The 20,038-nt window shown below is 50.7% G+C and overlaps 1 protein-coding gene and 1 long non-coding RNA gene across 5 annotated transcripts in view; one reads left to right on the top strand and one right to left on the bottom strand.

Annotated features, from left to right (window-relative positions):
- Positions 1-18,357, bottom strand: part of Zfp523 (zinc finger protein 523) — a 31,432-nt gene extending 13,075 nt beyond the window's left edge. The window contains exons 1-2 of one of the 3 annotated variants that reach the window (NM_001434633.1): positions 18,020-18,357; positions 4,341-4,496 (exon numbers count right to left, since the gene is read on the bottom strand). In NM_001434633.1, coding sequence (NP_001421562.1) covers positions 4,341-4,413 — 73 coding nt within the window. In that variant the 5' untranslated portion in view covers positions 4,414-4,496; positions 18,020-18,357. Of the gene's footprint in view, positions 1-4,340; positions 4,497-9,544; positions 9,569-18,019 lie in introns of those variants that run through there. The other 2 variants (NM_001434634.1, NM_001134755.2) reach the window with 2 other exon arrangements.
- Positions 17,870-20,038, top strand: part of LOC108349039 (uncharacterized) — a 30,827-nt gene continuing 28,658 nt past the window's right edge. For both annotated transcript variants that reach the window (XR_015645616.1, XR_015645617.1), the window contains exon 1: positions 17,870-18,690. This is a non-coding gene — a long non-coding RNA (uncharacterized LOC108349039). The remainder of the gene's footprint in view (positions 18,691-20,038) is intronic.

Genomic DNA, 20,038 nt, shown 5'->3' with positions numbered 1-20,038 from the left:
GTTCTCTCTTCCGAGTGCAGGGGCTGTGTGGACTGCGTGAGCTCACGGAGAGCAGGCCAGGCGTATGCTCAGCCTCCACAGGCTTCAGTGTTCACTTTGGTGAGTCCGGTGTACAGTGTGAGAGTCATGGGACCCAGATTGGTGGTGTTCACATACAATCCCAGCGCTTGGGAAGTTATAGAGGAGGCCCAGGGGGTCAAGGCCAGCCTCTGCTACAGTTTGAACTTGAAGCCAGCCTGGGCTACAAGAGACCCTTCAAAAACAACAACAATGGGTTGGGGATTTAGCTCAGTGGTAGAGCGCTTGCCTAAGCGCAAGGCCCTGGGTTCAGTCCCCAGCTCCGAAAAAAAAAAGAAAAAGAAAAAAAAAAGAAAAAAGAAAAAAAAACAACAACAAACCCCAAATAATCAAAAGAAATGGAAGTGAAGGGATAGAGAGGTGTGGGTGCATGTGCATGTGTGCGCTTGTGTGGGCGTAGGCCAGAGGTCAACCTTGGGTAGTGTTCCTCAACAAGCCTTCCCCTTGCCTTTCAGACAGCATCTCTCATTGGCTGGCCAGGAGCTCCCAGATTCCCATTGGCTGGTGGGCCAGAGTCCCCAGAGATCCTCCTGCTCCACCTCCTGGCTGAGGGATATAACCATGTGCCGCCTTACCCATCCTTTGACATGGGCGCTGACGGTTGGACATGGGTCCTCACACTTTATGTGCTACCTGAGCGAGCCATCTGCCTAGCCTGAGTGTGATACTGTGGGCCCATCTACAACTTACCTCACTGTCACATGATCTATGCAGCCTCAAGCTCCACCCCCAGCCCACCCACCAAAGCTTTTCTTGAGACCAGATCCTGCTCTGCGTCTCATGCTGGCCCGGGATTTCCTAAACAGACAGATGAAGACTTCAGAGTCACTGCAAGCCTCCTGCTTCAGCCTTCTAAATGATGAGGTTAGAGGTCTGTGCAACAACATGTCAGGCCTGCTCTTCTTTTCCAGGCCTGGGAACTAAACCTTTAGCCTTTGCCTGACAGGCGAGGGCCTCACCCATGAGCTAGTATCCCTAAACTTTGATGTTTTTACACAGGGTCTTGTGGCCCAGGCTGTTCCCAAATTGGCAATCCTGTTGCCTACGTCTCTTGGTTTTTTTGTTTGTTTTTTTTTTTTTGTTTTTTTTGTTTTTTGTTTTTTCTTTTTTTCGGAGCTGGGGACCGAACCCAGGGCCTTCCGCTTGCTAGGCAAGCGCTCTACCACTGAGCTAAATCCCCAATCCCCCCAAATTGGCAATCCTGTTGCCTACGTCTCTTGTTTTTTGGGGGAACCACAGGTGCGGGCCTGGACTCTTTTCTCTTCTCTTAGATGGGGTCTCAAGTTGCCCAGGTTGGCCTTACACTCATTACAGAGCTGAGGATACCCCTGAATTCCTCCTAGGTTCCTGCCTTCACACCTAAGTGTGAATGAGCCACCAGGCCTGGGTGGGCTCTTGGGATCAGGGCGGGAGGACAGAAAGACAGCTGGGGAGGCTGACAAGTCCACGCAGGAGATGTGTTTGTTCTTTCTTTAGACGTTCCCTGATGGAGAACTGGCTGTGAGGAGAAACACTGGCCGACTTCTGACTCAACCATCCTTGGACATTTCCCCAGCAGGGGACCCCCAAGCTCAGCCCTAGAGGGGGTCTCCTCAGGTCCTGTTACGCACATCGTGGGTGTGACTTATCAGTTTACGTAGCTGTGCACAACCTTGAATGTCAAATGCCCTCCTCATTTCCAAAGTTCTGGAAACTGTAGGAGGTGGGCCTAGCTGGAAGACGTCAGTCCCTGGGGGTCCCGTGCTCTCTCTGTGTGTGTGTGTGTGTGTGTGTGTGTGTGTGTGTGTGTGTGTGTGGTTTTTTTCCCCTTAGTCTCTTTCTGCCTCATTTCCTCCTTACTGTCAGCCATGAGGTGAGCAGCTCTCTCCCACCAACCACAGGCTCCTGTCTGTCGTGATGTTCTGCTCAAGCACAAGGGGCCGAATGACTGTGGACTGAACACCTTAAAACCATGAGTCGAAATAAACCTTTTCTCTCACACATGACTTATGTAAAGTATTTAGTTTGTCACAGCAAGGAAGAAGGAACTCACACAGAGAACTGACCTGACAGTGTGGATCTTAAGTCTCGGGAACTCTCTGTGGAAGGAAAGACTTGGGAAAAGTAGGGAGAGGCAAGCCAGAGGCGGCTCAGGCTGCTGTGAGCAGAACTTAGTCGGCAGTTCCTGCCCTTGTTCAGAAGACCAGGATGCCAAGAGGAAGTGGGCAGTTGAGACTAGGGTACCGTGCTTTCAGAGGGGAACAGGACTCTAGGTAGGAAATGGACCTGAGGGCCATGAATAGTACATTCTGGCAAAGAATACTCTGCATGTCCTAAGATTTTGAGTAAGGCTGAATTTAAAAGCAAGAGTAATTATTTGATGGAGGATTTTTTAAAATTTAAACTACATTTAGTTGAGTGTGATTAAGTGCACATATGTGGGTACACACACATGGGTACACACACATGCGTACACACACACACGAATGCACACAATGTGACCCAGTATGGGGGGCAGGAAACAGACCCAAGAAGAATGATGGGAGAAAGATATAAATAGAAGGGCTGGAGAGATGGCTCAGTGGTTAAGAGCACTGACTGCTCTTCCAGAGGTCCTGAGTTCAAATCCCATACATGGTGGCTCACAACCATCTGTAGTGAGATCTGATGCCCTCTCCTGGTGTGTCTGAAGACAGTGACAGTGTACTCATATACATGAAATAAACAAATCATATATATATATACATATATGTGTATATGTATATATATAAACAGAGAGGTGGAAGAAGCAAAGACTTAACTTTAGAAGGTTTAAGATTCTGTTCTTTTGAAACAGGCCTGCCTCAGTCTCCCAAAGGCAGAGACTACAGGTGTGTGCCTGGCTGTCAACCACTTCAATCTGTTCACTAGAAACCCTCTGTGGAAAGCTGAAGCAAGGGAAGTGACAAGGGTCTAAGGAGAAACCACAGCCCCACCTAGAAATCCTAAATTCTTTCTGACAAACTGCGCCAGAGGGACAGGATGCACAGTGCGGGGACAGAGAGCTCAGGCTACAGAAGTATTCCTGAGGAAACACATCCTCAAGAGAACGATCCTAGGCCGACTGTGACTGGCCTCCAGAAGCCACCTCAGGAGCTTGCTGACGACATCGAGGGCTGTCTCACTTCATTATCAAGAAACAAAATTTTCGGCCAGGCATGGAATCCTAGCACTCGACGCAGATCTCAGAGTCTGAGGCCAGCCTGGTCTACAGAGTGAGTCCTGGATAGCCAAAGCTATACAGAGAAACCCTGCCTCAAAAAAACAGAAAACAAAGCAAAGTCCACAAACTTACATAACAAAGCACTAAACAGGGCAGATGTAAACTTAAGTGCGGCCATCTTAGTGTATTGAACTGAAGGAGGGCAGCAACGTGCACCTCATCTGAAAACCTCAAAGTCTGCAGAGCTCGGAATCACAAGTTTTAGGTCAGGAAACTGCAGGCTCCAGTCTACACAAACACTTTAAAGTTCAGGTCACCGAAACCTGGCGTGTGTCTGCTGTCCTTAAAGCTTTTTAAAATCTTATTTTTACTTTTATTTAGGTCTGTGCGTACATGTGTGCATGTGTGCATGCGTGTGGTGTGTGTGCTCTGTGCACGTGGGTTACCTCAGAGACCGGAAGAGGGTGTTGGATCCCATGGAGCAGCCACCCTAGGTGCTGGGAACCCGACTCAGGTCTTCTGAAAGGGCACCGCACGCTCCTAACCACGGAGTCTCCATGCCCCCATCCGTTCTTAAGTACTCTGGAGGATGGACTTAGTCTTTAATGCTATGATTATAAACACATGCCCCGAGCGGGCTTGAGGACACGCTTACACTCCTGAAGAATCTGTTGCCTATCTGTGACACGAATTTCTCTGCGAACCCAGTGTGTTTACTTCCTGCCCACTGGTGTCAGACACTAAGGCATACATTGTACGCTGGGTGCCACGGCTGCGCCTAGGGTGTCTTGCCAATGGCAGAGACTCAGAACAGCAACATTTGCTTTAGTCAAGATGGTGACCTGCCTCTATCCAGGAAGTGCCCTAAGCTGGAACGGGGTGTCTGAAAGCAGGAAGCCTGGGCTAGCATATGCTCATTCCTCCCTCAGGGGTTTATTCTAACTGGTGCCCTTTCTGTCAGGGGACCCTCGAAGGCACAGTCGGCTGCACCGGGTGGGGGCCAGCAGGCAGGAGAACAGGGCGGTGAGCTCCTGCGGACGGACATCTGAGGGCGCGACTCTGAGGTTCCCGCAACGCTCACCTTTGATGGCCTGCTGGACGTAGGCTGTTGTCCCATCACTGAGGGTCACCGTTTGCAGCCCCAAGCTTTCCATGACAAACTGCAGCTTGTGCCTTCAGACATGAAGTTGGCTTCTGGTCACCACTGAGGTCAGAGATTTCCTTCTGGGTCACCAATCTGAGAAAATGGACAATGTCAAAAAATAAATAAATAAATAAATAAAAAAGCTCCTCACAGCTTCTTCCTGTTGCAAGCAATTAACCAGGTCAGCCAGCAGCACACAGATGCTGTTTCAGAGAACCAAGGTGGTTCCTGTGAAAAGCGTGTGACACACACACACACACACACACACACACACACACACAGAGAGAGACACACACACACACAGAGAGAGAGAGAGAGAGAGAGAGAGAGAGAGAGAGAGAGAGAGAGAGAGACAGTGTTAGTTCTAAATGGTGGGCATATGGGGTTGAGGATTTAGCTCAGTGGTAGAGCGCTTGCCTAGCAAGCGCAAGGCCCTGGGTTCGGTCCCCAGCTCCGGAAAAAAAAAAAAAAAAAAAAAAAAGGTGGACATAGAAGCATGGTGGTCAAGACGTTTGGGAAGTAAAAATCCCCCGACTGAATGAACCATTTGGAACTCGCTTCCCATGAAAGGCTGGCAGGCAGGCAGCCCCTCGGCCTGGCTGGCTGTGCTTACTCAGATCTCACCCATTCACTGCCTCTGCTGACCTCTGTCAGAAAAGCAGGTCCCTAATGGAATTCACAACACTCCCACTGTGATGGTTTCTATGTTTGGCTCAGGGAGCTGCACTATTAGGAGGTGTGGCCTAGTTGGAGTGGGCGTGTCACTGTGGGCGTGGGCTTAAGACCCTCACCCTAGCTACCTAAAGTCAGTTTGCTGTTAGGAGCCTTCAAAACCAGTACCACCTGGGTGACTTTTCTTTTTTCTTTTTTCTTTTTTTTCGGAGCTGGGGACCAAACCCAGGGCCTTGCGCTTGCTAGGCAAGCGCTCTACCACTGAGTTAAATCCCCAACCCCCACCTGGGTGACTCTTACACATGACCAAGTACAGCTGAGGCATGAGGTACAACCTCGACTCTCTCTGGAACACAGCTTCTTTGTGCTCTCAGAAAACACCTCCCAGAAGATTTCACCTCAGTGATGCTGGTCTCTTCTTAATCACCGCTAATTTCTTAGCTCCAGCTGACCAGCATCAATTGTCCCAGCAGTCCCTTCTATTCTTGACTCTGAAGCCAGAGCCACATGGCCAAAGCTGCTGAGTTCTGCTGCTTGCAGGAGCTGGAACACGTCCTGTTGTTCTACTACATTATCACCAGCTTCCTCTTTCCAACTCCTTCACTGCCCAAGCTTGGCTGTCCTGCTCTGTAGATTGGCCTTGAACTCAGAGATCTGCATGCCTGTCTCCTAGATTAAAGGTGTGTGCCTAGATATAAATTTACCTAGGTAGGATCTTGCCCCAAAGTCCCACTCCCTTAATCTGCTATCTCCTAGAACACAGGATCCAGCTCCATTTCACTTCCTGGTGCCCCTTTAGTACTCAAACTACATATTTTATATTTTTCCTTTCTCATATTGCTACACTTGTTTAAAATGCTTCTCATGAGACTTAACCAGACAACAAAGCCTATGATGGGCGTCGCTGAGACTTCCTTTGTTAGTGCAATTAATCTGAGTCTTTTCACCTTAGCCTATGGCAGACTTGAGACAAGGGCAAAAAGTAGCCACATTCTTCACCAAAATACCACAAAAACAGTCTCTGCACCACATACTGAAATTCTTCTCCACTGAAACCTCTTGGGACAGGTCAGCACAGTTCAAATCACTCACAGCAACAAAGTCTTCCATATCCCTACTAGGATGGTTCATTAAGCCCCGCTTAAAGCATTCCACTGTTTTCAAAATCCAAAAGTCCCAAAATCCACATTCTTCCAAACAAAAGCATGGTCAGGCCTATCACAGCAATGCCTCAGTCCCCGGTACCAACTTGTGTCTTAGGGTTTTATTGCTGTGAACAGGCACCATGACCAAGGCAACTCTCTCTTAAAAAAAAAAACAACAAAACATTTATTTTAAGTATATGAGCACACTGGAGCTGTCTTCAGACACACCAGAAGAGGGCATCGGATCCCATTACAGATGGTTGTGAGCCACCATGTGGTTGCTGGGAATTGAACTCAGGACCTTTGGAAGAGCATTCAGTGCTCTTAACCGCTGAGCCATCTCTCCAGCCACTCCCCACACTACCCAAGGCAACTCTGTTAAGGACAACATTTAACTGGGGCTGGCTTGGGGTTGGGGATTTAGCTCAGTGGTAGAGCACTTGCCTAGCAAGCACAAGGCCCTGGGTTCAGTCTCCAGCTCCAAAAAAAAGAAAAGAAAAGAAAAAAAAAAAAAACTGGGGCTGGCTTACAGGGTCAGAGGTTCAGTCCATTATCATCAAGGTGGGAACAATGGCAGCATCCAGGCAGGCATGGTGCAGGAGGAGCTGAGAGTTCTACACTTTCATCTGAAGGCTGCTAGCAGAATACTGACTTCCAGATAGCTAGGATGAGGGTCTTAAAGCCCACGCCCACAGTGACATACCCACTCCAACAAGGCCACACTCACTCTGACAAGGCCACACTCACTCTGACAAGGCCACACCTACTCTGACAAGGCCACACCCACTCCGACAAACCCACACCTTCTAATAGTGCCACTCTCTGGGCCAAGTATATACAAGCCATCACAGCTACCTCAGGGATGGCACCTCCATCTGCCCAGCGGCGGGTCATCCCTAAGTCCTCTGCTCCTAAAAGTCAGGCTACCTCTTACTCAGAGACTCCTAACCATGTCCTCAGACAGCCTTGCCTGTTTCTGATTTATTTTCTAACAGGCTGTGAGGCTGTCCTTTAAAAAAAAAAAGAAGCAGCAGCAGCAGCACAAACCTAAATCTAAATATGCAGCTTACTCCAGAAGCTGTGGTCCTTCCTCTTCCTGGTGCTCACAGCCCTGGGCTCGCCTCCTTCACCATTTATCAGTGTAACCTGGGTTCTACCCAGGGCTCTCCTGGCTCGGGGTGGCTTCTCCAGCCCCACGTGCTGTGCACAGGAGTGACTCGCTAAGCCCCAGCCACATGGAGCATGGTCTACTGTAGACCCCCATATGTGACCTGCCAGGAGCCCTCAGGCCCTGCTTTTGGTCTCGTTAAGATTCTCTAAAAAGGCGTTTTCCTTTCCTGCCTTCCACCATGTGGATCCCGTGATTCAGACGCAGGTTGTCCGTCTTGGTTGCAAGTGCTTTTACCCACATAGCCATCTTCATCATCTCAATTAAGGTTCTCCCAGACCGCCTACTTTAACCTTGCAACAGTCAGATGATAGGAGGATGTTTCTGTCACCGGGTACGTGTGGCAGAGGGCAGAAGTGACAAGCTGAGGCTTCGGGCCTCAAGGATTGCAAGATCAGTACCTCAGTGTCACTACAGCCCATCTTGGGACGTGCTGGCCCGGGGCGCTCCATCCCAAGCTAGAACAACTTGCTCTGGAATGCGCTCTGCTCCAGGGAGCAGGCAGCATCAGCAACAGCCAGCCACACACACACACCTGGGAGCCAATGGGACTGCAGGGATGTGGGCGTGCTCACATCTCTACACTCTGGTACTCTTATGTTCCCTGGTTTAAAAGCATTTTCTCTGTGTGTGCATGTAGTTGTGGGGGTCAGAGCGCAGCTTGAGGGAGCTGGTTCAGTCCCTCTGACATGTTGGTTCTGGGGACTAAACTCAGGTTGTCAGGGTCCCTGCCTTGTCGCCCCTATTTTCTCTGTTTCGTAGTTTAGTCCTGAGACATCGAATAACTTCTTCCTCAAGGTTGCAGAGAGTGAGAGGAGGATTTGAACCCACACCATCTGATCCAGAATGAGTATTCAAGTTCTCCACTATGCTGCCAAAGAGAGGGTCTCCTGGGGGCTTAGAAACCCCGAGGCCACTAAACAAAATACCCTTGTGGAACAGGGGCCTGTCTACATATTTTTTTTCTGTCTACATATTTTTAACCAAGTTGTCTAAGGCTATTAGAGATCAAATGGCCTCTGGGAAGTCAGACCCGAGCCGTCTCGTCTAGGAGTGACCCACCTTGCTCGGATCTCGGGTCCTGACTGGTCCCAGGCTTCTCTAAAACTCTCAACACCCATTCTCTTAATCAGGGAGACATTCTTTTTGGTAACCCGTCTTACTATAACCACAATACAAGAGAAACAAGGACTTGGCCTAAATAGAAAACAGGCCACAGGCTGAAGAGACAGAATGGACTCCAGCCTTTATGGCTGGGCTTGTAGCTCCTGCAGTGACAGGTGGTTTAACTTAGAGTGTCTGCTCTCCACAGGGCTATGAAGCCTGATGGCTTACGTTCTAATCCGGGAACTATCTCTTAGAAGCTTTGCAACCTTGGGCAAATGAACGACCCTCTCTGAGCCTCATATGCTGCAGCTGAGACAGCAAACTGCTTCTTTGGTTATTGTGAGGGCTCTAAATCAGGCCCTAAACCCTGCCACTCGGACAGGGCAGGTCCACGGAAAGCGCTCTAGAATGGAGGCTAGTTCATGCCCTCATGAAGGAACTAGACAGCTCTCTGCAGAACTGGTTTCTGCCTTGATTGGCCTCCCTGTCTGCTTCCTTGCCCGTTGGCCCTGATGGCCTTACAGTCCTCCCCAGGGCTCAGGCTAAAACAGTGATGGTGGACACACCCTTCCTTCTGTGTGCTGAACACTGCTCAATGTGCTTGTGTGTACTGACAGGCTTGTGTGTGAGGCGGCTACTGAAGCTAGGCTGTAAAGTGATTGGCCCCCTGTCCAGCCTACATGTGGGCCTCCTCACTTCCTACTGTAAAGCTCTGTTACCTCACACCAGCTATCTAGGTCTGCCACGGGAGGGCGAGAAGAAAAAGCTGGAGTCACATTTCCCTTCTTAGACCCAAAGAAGACTGAACCTAACCTTCTCTTCCTCCTTCCTTCCCTCCCCCCTCCCTCTTTTTCTCTTTCTTCCTTCCTCCTTTCCTGTCCTGGGTCTTAAGCCCAGCATGTGGCTCACATGCTCACACGCTCAGTGTTCTGCCACTAGTTGCCTAGGCCAACAAAACACATCTCCACTCCTCTGTCTGGCCTCCCATCCGCATCCGGGTGAAGCATCTAGCTTAGGCCCCTCTCCTCCTCCAACCTCGAGGTGCATACCCTGGAAGTGGCTGCCGCTGTCTCCTCACTTCCCCAGCCTTTGAGAACCTTCCTAAGGCACGTGACTGACATCAGGCCTTCCTAAGTCATGTGACTTTGGGACTGCCAGGCACGAGCCTTGGCCCTCATTCTCCCTTCCCCTTTCCTTTCTTCCTTTTGTTTGAGATATGGTCTAACTGTGTGGCCCAGGATGGCCTTGAACTTGTGATCCTTCTGCCTTCTGAAGCTAAGATTACTGAGTCTTGACCCATCCAGTCTAAGGGGTGGGAGCCTTGATGGGCAGCCACCCGCCTTTAACCTGTAAACTTCAGCCTCCCTTTCTCTTCTTTAAATGATGGCTCACTCTGACTCCTCCTCCATTTGCACTAAATTCACAAGCCATCAACGAGCAGACCTCAGAGGCTGTCTAGGCAGTTTCTGTCTGCCTTGGGCATTTCAGATTCAAGATGGACGGAGGAGTATGCGGTTTACTGGCTCCTGGGAATGGTGAGGAAGCACTCCTGACTTCCTCAGAGCATAGAGTTCTGCTGGCTCCACTTTTAAAAACCAACTCAACCTGTTGGCTGAGTGCAGAAAACCCCCTGGTCGTGTTGTGCTGATGCATTTCCTATTGCCAAGGAACCGGGGAGGCAAGCTTCTGAAAGGCTTTGCAGATGGGTGGATTGTCTCTAGGTCCCCCCACAAAGCCTGCAAGAGGCAGGAGACTGAAGAGGGCATGCGCACTTGGTGTTCTGCAGTTTGCAAAGGTTCAGATCTGATCTGGCCCACATCCAAACTTCTCATGGATGGCAAACATTAGTCCAGGAGGGACAAAGGCTGGTGGGGACGAGGGGCAAACAAATCAGAAATAGATTTGGGAGCACTGCACTAACAAAATGGTTCTGCATCTGCTGATGTACACAGAAAAGGACTTTGGTGCACATCAAGACCCAAGCCTAAGTTTGTGGCTCTCTAAACCATGAAGAGAAAATGGGAAATTAGTAACAGAAAACTGCGCTGCTCAAAGCATCACACACACACACCTGCAAAAGGTGTGGTGGCTTTAAAAGCCCAGCTCATGCTCTCATGGCTATGTGGCTGCTCTGACTGTACAGATGAGAGCTAGTCACAGCAAAGGCAGTGGCCATGTAGATCACTTCCAGTTCCAGAGCACAGGGAATGCAGGCCCCTGCCATTATGGAACAGAGACCATTTCAACTAAAATGGAATCTTGGCTATACAATTAACTGGGTTTAACGCCTTGACCTGTGAACATCCCAAATAGTGGTCATGGCTGGATCTCACCCTCACTTTCAGTTCAGGAGTGTCAAGGCATTTTGGAACTCTCAGTAGAAATGTTTGACTAATAGGCAAATTAGCAGAGGTATAGACTGGAGGTAGCAGAGTATACCTTTACTTTTATTTAAATTTTCCCCCATTGAACACTCGATTAGAAGCTTCATACACTGTTATCATTCATGGTGCTGGAAGGTGCTCCCCATGCTACCAGAGGAGAAAAAGTAATGTCAGCCTCCCCTAAGCTACGAGTCCTGCAAGCTACAGTAATGACTGGCTTATAGGTATAGCCACTGGTGCAGGGGTGGCATAGTTTTGTGGGTGTAACCATTCTCTGAGCATCACCTAGCACTCGGAGGGCAGACGCTGGGATATCTCTTTGAGTGCAAGGCCATCCTAGACTACAGCAAATGCCAGGCCAGCAGACGTATACAGTGAAACCCTGCCTCAAAACAAAACAAAACAAAACAAAGCCAAAAAACAAACAAACAAAAAAAAGCAAGCAAACAAATGAAAGAACGAAAGAAAGAAGATATTAGAACAATGATAAAGGTATTTAGCTGTGGTCACCACTGGCTTGACAAGTGGCGTTTTTGTGAAAAATGATATATCCCATCAGCAGCAGGAGGGACAGGGATACCCCATTAACACCGTTTAGTAACGACATCAAAGTGGAACGATATGCTAAATCTTAATGAGGAAGAGAAAGCAGTTTTGGCTTTAGAAGGAGAGAAAAAGCCAATGGATAAAAATGCTTGTTAGGAAAATCAATAGTTGGGGAAATTTTAAAAAATATATAAAAATATATTAAAAACACAGAAACAAACTGTGTGTGTGGTGGCTCACACTGCAAACCTACGAGGCAGACAGATATAGGAGGACCTGTGGACTTCAGGGCCAGCCTGGTTACATGTAAGCCAGGGCTACAGAGTGAGACCTATGTCAATAACAATAAAGAAGGGGAAAGCCTTGAGGAGACACCGGAGGTAACTGAAAACCTGCCAGCCCTGAAAGACTGTTAGGAAGCTGAGCGCCCAGAACACTGGCAGCAACCTGCACATCCAAGGGTGTGCACTGACATGACATCTCATCTCCTGTCACGGGGACAGGGAAAGGGGACGGCCACTGTGGAAAACAGTTTGGCAGACACTTAGGTTGGGGCTGGCACAGCCTTCCCATGTGATCCAGTGGTTGCTCCTATTATCCTGAACTGAGAATACATCCACAGACGTGATCATTCAAAGCCCAAACTCATGGAAACCAAGATGTCCTCAACAGGCAAACTGCGGAACGTCCCTTTGATGGAATATTTGGTTTTAAAAATATCTGTTTGTGCGAGTGTGAGTGTGTGTCTGTATTTGAGTGCATAAGTGTGTGACATGTGTCTGAGTGTACGTGGAGGTCAGAGACTGGAGGCTCACACCGGTGTTTTTCTCATCACTCTGTACCTTACCTTACTTTCTGAGACAGTCTCTTGGGATCCTGAAACTCACTGGTGGGCGGGAGTAGTAGACAGCAAGCTCTGCGGGCCGGTGTGTTTCCAGCTCCACAGTGCTGGAGCGACAGGCGCACACCAGTGCAGCCGGCTTTCATGTGGTATGGAGGCCCTCAGGCCTGTTAGTGTGCTGACTACTATGCTCCAGGAGGGGCAGGCTCAGTCTCCAAAGCTACGCCCTCAGGTGGCATCGGTGGGCCACATGGGGCGAGTGCTCCCTGGTTGTTACTTTTTTTTTTTACCTCAGCAGGTAAGATTATAAGTCATCCTCTTATAAAGGTAAGTTACAGCCCAACCTGGGCTACATGAGACTGTCTCAGATGGGGGCAGGGTGGGCAGAATTCCTAACCCCCCTTCTCTTAGTCTGACTTTACAAACTCGCTCCTCAGTAAATGGGAATCAGGAGCCGACCCTAGTGTCTTTACCTGACACTTTCAATCCATCCATCTATAGGTACCTGTTTCAAAATGAGGCCAAAATCCAACAATATCTCTCTTACTCCTTGATCCAAGCCATCAACTTTCCTTTTCTGGACCACTGCAAGAGCACCCCCAACACTTCCTATTAAATGAGGCTTCTACCAGTCCCCACTGCAGGCGCACCCCACCAGTTCCCACTGCAGGAGCAGAACCCCATCAGTTCCCACTGCAGGAGCCAATCAGTGCCTGTCTCCACTCTGCCCCAACACAGCCAAGTCACAACACAGCAGCCAGAGGGACTCTCAGAACGATATGCCGTGTATCTGCCTGGACTCCTCTAGTGACCGGTGTGGCCTGTGAGACCCAAGATCTGCTTCCAATCCACTCCCCACCTCAACGGCTCCTGCTTTTCCCTGCTCACACTGCCAGTCATTCCGCAGCTGTACTGGCCGGCTCCTCACGTTCGGGGCCTTTGAGCTTGCTAGTCTACTGTTACAGAGATAAACTTCCTTAGACACAGACACCAGGCTCATCCCTAACTTCTTTGTTCAAATGTCACCTTTTCAAAGCAGCAAGTTCCTTACCACTCTGACTAAAACAAGAACCCTGGCTACCCTCTCTTCTCTACTTGACAGTTTCAAATGTCTTTTTTTTTTTTTTTTTTTTTTTTTTTTTGGGGATAGTCTTCTATCCCAACAACTAAAAGAGTGCTTTGCATATAGCAGACACTGACCAAGACATACAGGATGTGTGGATGGATGGATGGATGGATGGGCGAAAGAATGAATAAGCACCCATGCCTTCAGGATCTCCCAGTATGTCGGAAGGAGAAACTCCTTGCTGAGCCTGGCCTCTCTAACCCTCCCACTGCCTCACCTGAGGCAGTCAGCTATTTCCCACATGAAACCACCCCTGAGCTGGGGAGAGGGCAGCACCAGGGCAACAGGTTCTAGTTGCTAGGACAATGCAAGTCCCAGACCGCAGGCACAGGCTTCTGCAGAGTACGAAGTTTTAAATGTAGCCTTCTGATGTCACACAAATAGGAGAGGCCAGATATAAGTTAGGCCTAAACAGTCTGCTTAGCCTAGGTGGGTTCTGATTCAGTCATAGAAGCTCATTTGACTGGGAATGTTTTCTGAGGAACGGGGCGAAACTTTACGTAGTCATCCATCTGGTCCCCAACCTCCCACCACACCCCCACCCCTGATGTAGATTTCTCCAACACACGCAAAAGCCGACCCCCCCAATGATTTCCAACAGCCAACTAGCGATCGGTCCTCTGCTCTCACCTAAGCAGTTCACACAGCCATTTTCTTCAAAACAAGTCTATACGCATCGGTCCCTGGCTGTTTCCACTAACACCCTTTAAAAACTCTATTCTGTGTGTGTGCATGCTTGCACTCACCAGCATGCCTTAGCGTCCGTGTGGCTGTCAGAGGACACCATGGAGGAGACAGCTCTCTCCTGCAGTATGGGCCCTGGGGTTCAAACTTGGGTCATCGGGCTCATTACCAGCAGAGCCATCTTGCCTGGAGTCTAGTGTCTCCTCAACTTAACCAAGTGAACAACCCCAAACCCAGCATTTCTATCCACTGTCTCATGGGAACCATGACTAAACAAGGAGGCGGCTCAGTTCCTCAACGTCTGGCCTGCTAGCATGCTTACGAGGGCTGTGCGAGGAGGAAGCGGCCTCAGAATGTGTTCTATCTGCCAGCAGGTGACACAGAGTTTCAGAGTCCCCTCGGTGAAGGAAGCAATGGCTGACTACCTTCAAAAGACAGGAGGGATTCTGGGTCCACTCGGTGCAGAATGAAGGGGAGGATCAAGATGTCAGAAGATGAAAGGATTCAGCCTCTGCTCTCAAGGAAGTCATAGGGAGGGGAGAAGTAGACACAGAAGGCAGACTATGTCCTAAGCAAGATAAAAGCAACCTGGGGGGTGTGATCCTCCCGAAATCCACCTTGCAGGAGCCTGCCATTTCGCCTTTGGCCCATTGTGGCCGTGTAGCCAACACTGGGATATTGGTGACCTACAGAAGACAGTGGGGTATATTTCTCTGCTACTCACATTCCGGCTTCCAGTGGGAGGGGAGCCAAGGGCTTAGAAAACAAGAGGACTAATTTCAGTGCCAGGGGAAGGTGACAGCACACCCTCTCCTCAGAGGATCTGCAGCAGCTTCAGAAAGAGGCTAGGAAGGAGAGTGTGTTTGGGGAGACATAGCCAGGTCGGTTCTGAAGGCCTTCCAAGGGCTCTCTCCTTCCTATGTAAAGACAGAGAGACTCTCTAGCATCTGAATCCGTCAGATGTTGCTGGGGAGCGCGGTTCTCGGGACAAACCAGAGGTTTAGGGGTGCCTCTCCTATAGGACGGAAAGTAGGAGTCTCAGAATCTCAAAGCCACGGGCACTGTAAGAGCAGAGCCGGGCCCGAAACAGAGACACAACAGTCAGTCTGTCAAGATCCCTGAGGTGAGGACGTCTACTGATAAGAGCAAGGAAGGAGGAAGCAGGGTGCTGCGATAGAGCAATTTCTCTTGATGAAAAGGAAAGGGGTAAGAGGCAGGATCTGGACAGGAGTGTAGGCACAACAGTGGGGTCCTGGAATGGCCAGCATACAGGTGTATGAAGGGTGAGACCATGCTAGGGCAGAAGCTACTCATTTCTCAGACGCTAGGCAAATGACAAGGTCACTAGGAGTGCTAATTTAGAGGTCTCAGAGAACAGGATGTGGCTGGGGATGGCAAAAGTTAGGGGAGGAGCTAGAACAAAGGCTGGAAAAAAAAAAAATCAGGTTCCCCATAGCACAGGGGCACGTAGATTCCTCAGGCATATGCACCCTGAATGGACTGAAGGTGACGTCAGTGACATCACTGAGTGAGAGCCCAGAACTCCAAGGGCCCACACCTGAGCCAAGCTCAGACACAGGAGCTGAGAATATAGTTTAGTAGTAGAGTGATGGTTTAGCAGGACGGCTGTTAGGGTTAACTGGGCTCAGGAATGCTACCCTGAAACACAGCAATCCGAGGGTGTGAGAACCGAGGTCTCATCTCCTCTGAAGCAGGTCATAAGACCCTCATGTGCCTTCCTGTACCCAATGTGGGGGGGGAGCACCCTTATTTTAAGGTCATAGGTAAGAGCATGAACATTTGGGGGTTGTTGTTACCCCACCCCTATTCACTGCATCTTCCTGGCCACGTGGTCTCCATCTTCCCAAGCCTAGAATAAAAATGTCTGGATCTGATCTTCAGGTCTTTGCCTCCTTAACTGAAAGTTTCCCACCGAGTAAGTTATACTAAATAAACTCGGATGCTTTTCTCCTGTTCATCTGTCTTTTGTTACAGGAGCCTCAGGGTTTTTTTTAAAAAGGTATGCCCTTCCCAAACAAGGGGCAAAGGGTTCGAGGGTCACGAACAGGATGAGAAAAGTCACTGAGTCACGGGACAAAGAGGAGAAGAAGCCTTTGAGGGTCATTAGACGAGCTAATGTTGAATTTAAGAATTCTTGGAAAGCAAGGAGCAAGGGCCCCAGAGAGAAATCTGGAAAACCAGGAAGTCAGGCTATGAGAGACAATGGAGTGGGTGAGTTTCCTGGGACTATTCGAATGTATGAATTCCAGATTCCTTTATTTAAAGCAACTCTCAGGAAAAGGCAGGGAGGGAGGGAGTAGTGACAGAAGGAACTAATACCTCGGGCCTGTGAGAGGTGAAGCTCGGCATACAATAGTTTCTGGGGCAGGGGTATCTTACCAATGAACTATGAAAGGTCAGAGAGGTGAGAGGCAGATGGGATTCCAAGGTGGCAGCAAGTAGTGACTGGCACGGGTCAGGTGCTTGGTGTCTGTGGCGTCCCCAGCACCCAGTACAGTCAGACATTGACTAAAAACAACAGCTCTACCGTAAAGGTTTCCTGTAGGGGAGCAAGGGTCCTGAATGTTTCTGCATGTGTTACCTCAGGCATTTTATCCCCCTCACTTGGCACAGTGGAGACCAAGGGGTCAGAGGGCTTTAAATGCTATGCCAAAAGTTCCACAGCTGAAGAGCCAAGCTTATGGTGTCAACATCCCAGTGAGAAGCTCTGTGCCGCACTGTTTTACAAACTGATAAGAGCCCAAACAAGGGGGACGGGTGTTAATCGAGCGTTGGGTCACAAGAATGAAGAAAAACCGTTCAGTAAAGCAAGTGGACACCCCCACCCCACCTCCGGGGTGAGGTTACAAGGACTGCATTTCTGGGGCAGGGTACAAAAAAGTTCGCTATTTTTGTCTTGACTAAGAATTGCATAACTTTAGGCTGGAGAGATGGCTCAGCGGTTAAGAGCACCGCTCTCCCAGAGGTCCTGAGTTCAATTCCCAGCAACCACATGGTGGCTCACGACCATCTGTCATGGGATCTGATGCCCTCTTCTGGTGTGTCTGAAGACAGTTGCAGTGTACTCATATAAAGTAAATAAATAATTCTTAAAAAAAAAAAAGAATTGCAGAACTTTAATAAGAAGAAACATGTGGGATCACCAAACTTAATCTCATCACAATTTTGATCAGAAACTCAAGCCTGGCCTAAGGAAAGGACCTTTGCCAAGGTTCCCAAAGCCCAACATGATAGAATCTGAACGTGAACCACACACTCAATCCAGAATCCTTCGGTGCCTCAACTGATACTTCAAATTCATTCCCAAACACACTTCAGAGCCACGATGGTGGCGGAAGTTATGTATGTGTTGATTGACACTGGAGGCTGGGGGTGGTCAAAGAGGGAGGTCAGTAGGGTGAAGATGACCGTGGTGTTACAGGACGAGGTATGTGGATGAGTAGGTGGGAAACGGCTCGAGTCTGGCTTGCAGTAGCCAGGAGAGGACTAAAAGGGTGTCCACAGAGGGTAGATCAGGGGTCACTAGGGACTAGGGGGATCTTGGAAGCCGTGTGATGATTGTATCAGAACTGAGACTGGTGGGTCCAGAAGCAGGGCTGGGGTTAGCACTCAATGAATCAGGGGGTCACCTGGTGAGGTCTGGGGTCCCGAGGATGAGGTGTGTGTATGGGGTCAAAGTGGAGGAGGCGGGCGCGGTCACGGGGTGGGGTTTGGGAGTCCTGGGGGAGGAGTCTCCGGGCGGAATAAAGGGGCAGGGACCCTGGGTGGGGGTGGGGCCAGGCCGCCGTCCAGGGAGGCCCAGCCGCCAGGCCAGGGACCGAGGAGGGTGGGCACGACGGGCTCGGGACCTTCCCGGGGCCCCGCGTCCGCCCGGCCTCCCGCCTCGGGGCACGGTGGACCCACTCTTCCCGCGGCCACCAACCTGACAGCCCCCGAGGGCGACTCCGCCGACAGACCGCCATGCACCGGGCCCTGCCACCAGCGCCGGCCCCGCAACCCGCCTGCGCCATAGCCCGCCCGCCCGCGCGCGGCTTGCCTCGCGCGATATCCAGGTTCCAGGGCGGCCGCACTTCCCTCTCGCTCCCGGCACGGCCTCCGCCGGGCCCCGGAACCCGGATGACCAGCGCGGGGCCACGCTCCAGCCCGCCCCCCTCCGCCGCGGCGGCCGGCCTGCTTATCCCGGTTCCCGGGCCCCGGAGCCCAGGCCGCCGAGTCTCCTCGGGCGAGCCTCGGAGCTAGCTCCGCCCCGCTCTTCTCACTGCTGGCCGCCGGGTGACGCGGCCTCGCCAGCCCCGGCGCCGGGGGAGGGCGTGATGACGTCATGACGCCGGGTGGAAGCCGCGGTCGCCCTAGCAACGGGGAGTCGCTCCGCGGCTGGCTGCTCTGGAGGAAGCCATTGCAGATATCGCTAGGTGGTGACTGCAACAGACGGTGAAGAGGAGCCTGGAGGGGATGGGACTCCGAGGGACGGTTCTCCCCGCGCTCTGTGCAACGGCGTCCCGAGGGATGGCGCCCTGGCAGCCATCTCTGCTGGACGGTCCTCCCCCTGGGACTTCGCCCTGAGGGACTCATCTCTCCGCGCTCTGACAGAAGGTGAAGGGGCTCAGCACCCTGGGGGATTGAGGGACAGAGGGACAGAGGAACGGTCCTCCCTGTGGGCGGGATGGTCCTTCCGCAAGTACTGCACTCCGAGGGTCAGTCCTTCCTGCACTTTGTGGGAAGATACCCGAGGGGTGAGGTGGGGTGGGGGAGGGACAGCGTCATGAAGGATGGCGCCCTGACAGTCCTTCCTGCGGAACAATCCTCCCTGCAGTACTGGCCTTGTCCCATGTACTGGGGCACAGTGCCCTGGGGAACGTGACTGTTTATGAGGGTTGGTGCATCCTTCCTGTCTCCTGAAGGGCCCTGAGGCTCCCCTCTGCTGGACTGGTCACCCAGAGGGATGATCCTCCCTGAAGGAAGGTTCCCTCAGCGCTTGCTGAGGAATAATCTTGCAGTATTGCCTTCCCTGAGAAATAACATTCTGATGGTCGGACCCCTGAGGGACTGCACCCTGAGTGTCTTCTCAGGTTCTTGGGCGCTCACTCATTCCAACATCAGCACCCCCCAAACCAACTGCTCCCCTTGATTAGGGTAGCAGTGTGAAGAACAAAATCAAGTGCCCCCTTTTCTTCTCTGTTTTTCCATAGTTTTGTCTCTCTTTTTTCCCCCCGGACTCAAACTACCTATCTCAAGGTGGACTTGAACTTGTGATCCCTCTTGCCTCAGCTTCATACCTGGCACCCAAACTGTAAAAGTTCTTTTATCATCTCTCCTCCAAGCAGGGAGGAATTGCGATTTATGATATTCTCAGAAACTTGAGGGAAAATGAGCTTCCAGCTAGAAATAAGTAGATGAAGGGGGAGGAGCCTTGGCACGCGCCTGTTAATCCTGAGGTCTCGGAGTGGTACTGGGATTTCTACCTGGTGCCCTAGTATATCCCCAGCCTTGCTGTCTGAGCACAACAGACACAGGACCTTTCCAGGGTTTCACAGTTTGGATTACTGGTTAGAAATGTGGCAAGAAAGCCAGACTCGATGGCCTATAAGGCCAGCCTGATAAACCTTGGAACCAACAAAACAAGGTGGAAAGAGAGAACCTGCCCCCTCTCCCCCCACTCCCCCCGTCGTCCTCAAAACCACAAAGGCACAAGGTAGCGTGCACACACACACACACACACACACACACACACACACACACAGACACACACACACAGCTTGCACATGCATGCATGCTCACAAATGCACTCACCTACTCAATGAAGAAATTCAGGATCCCTTTCAGTTACCTGGTGAGTTTAAAAGAGTAGGATTCAGAAGGAATATTTATGTCTGCTCAGCTCCGCCAACTTCTATGACACGGACACGCATCTCTTCTTTGCAGATGGTACTTGCCGTTCCAT

The sequence above is a fragment of the Rattus norvegicus genome, chromosome 20 (genome assembly GCF_021556685.1).
Source record: "Rattus norvegicus strain SHRSP/BbbUtx chromosome 20, alternate assembly SHRSP_T2T, whole genome shotgun sequence".
Classification (NCBI taxonomy): Eukaryota; Metazoa; Chordata; class Mammalia; order Rodentia; family Muridae; genus Rattus; species Rattus norvegicus.
The sequence above is the reverse complement of the archived record's forward strand: the minus strand, read 5'-3'. Positions and strand labels throughout refer to the sequence as shown.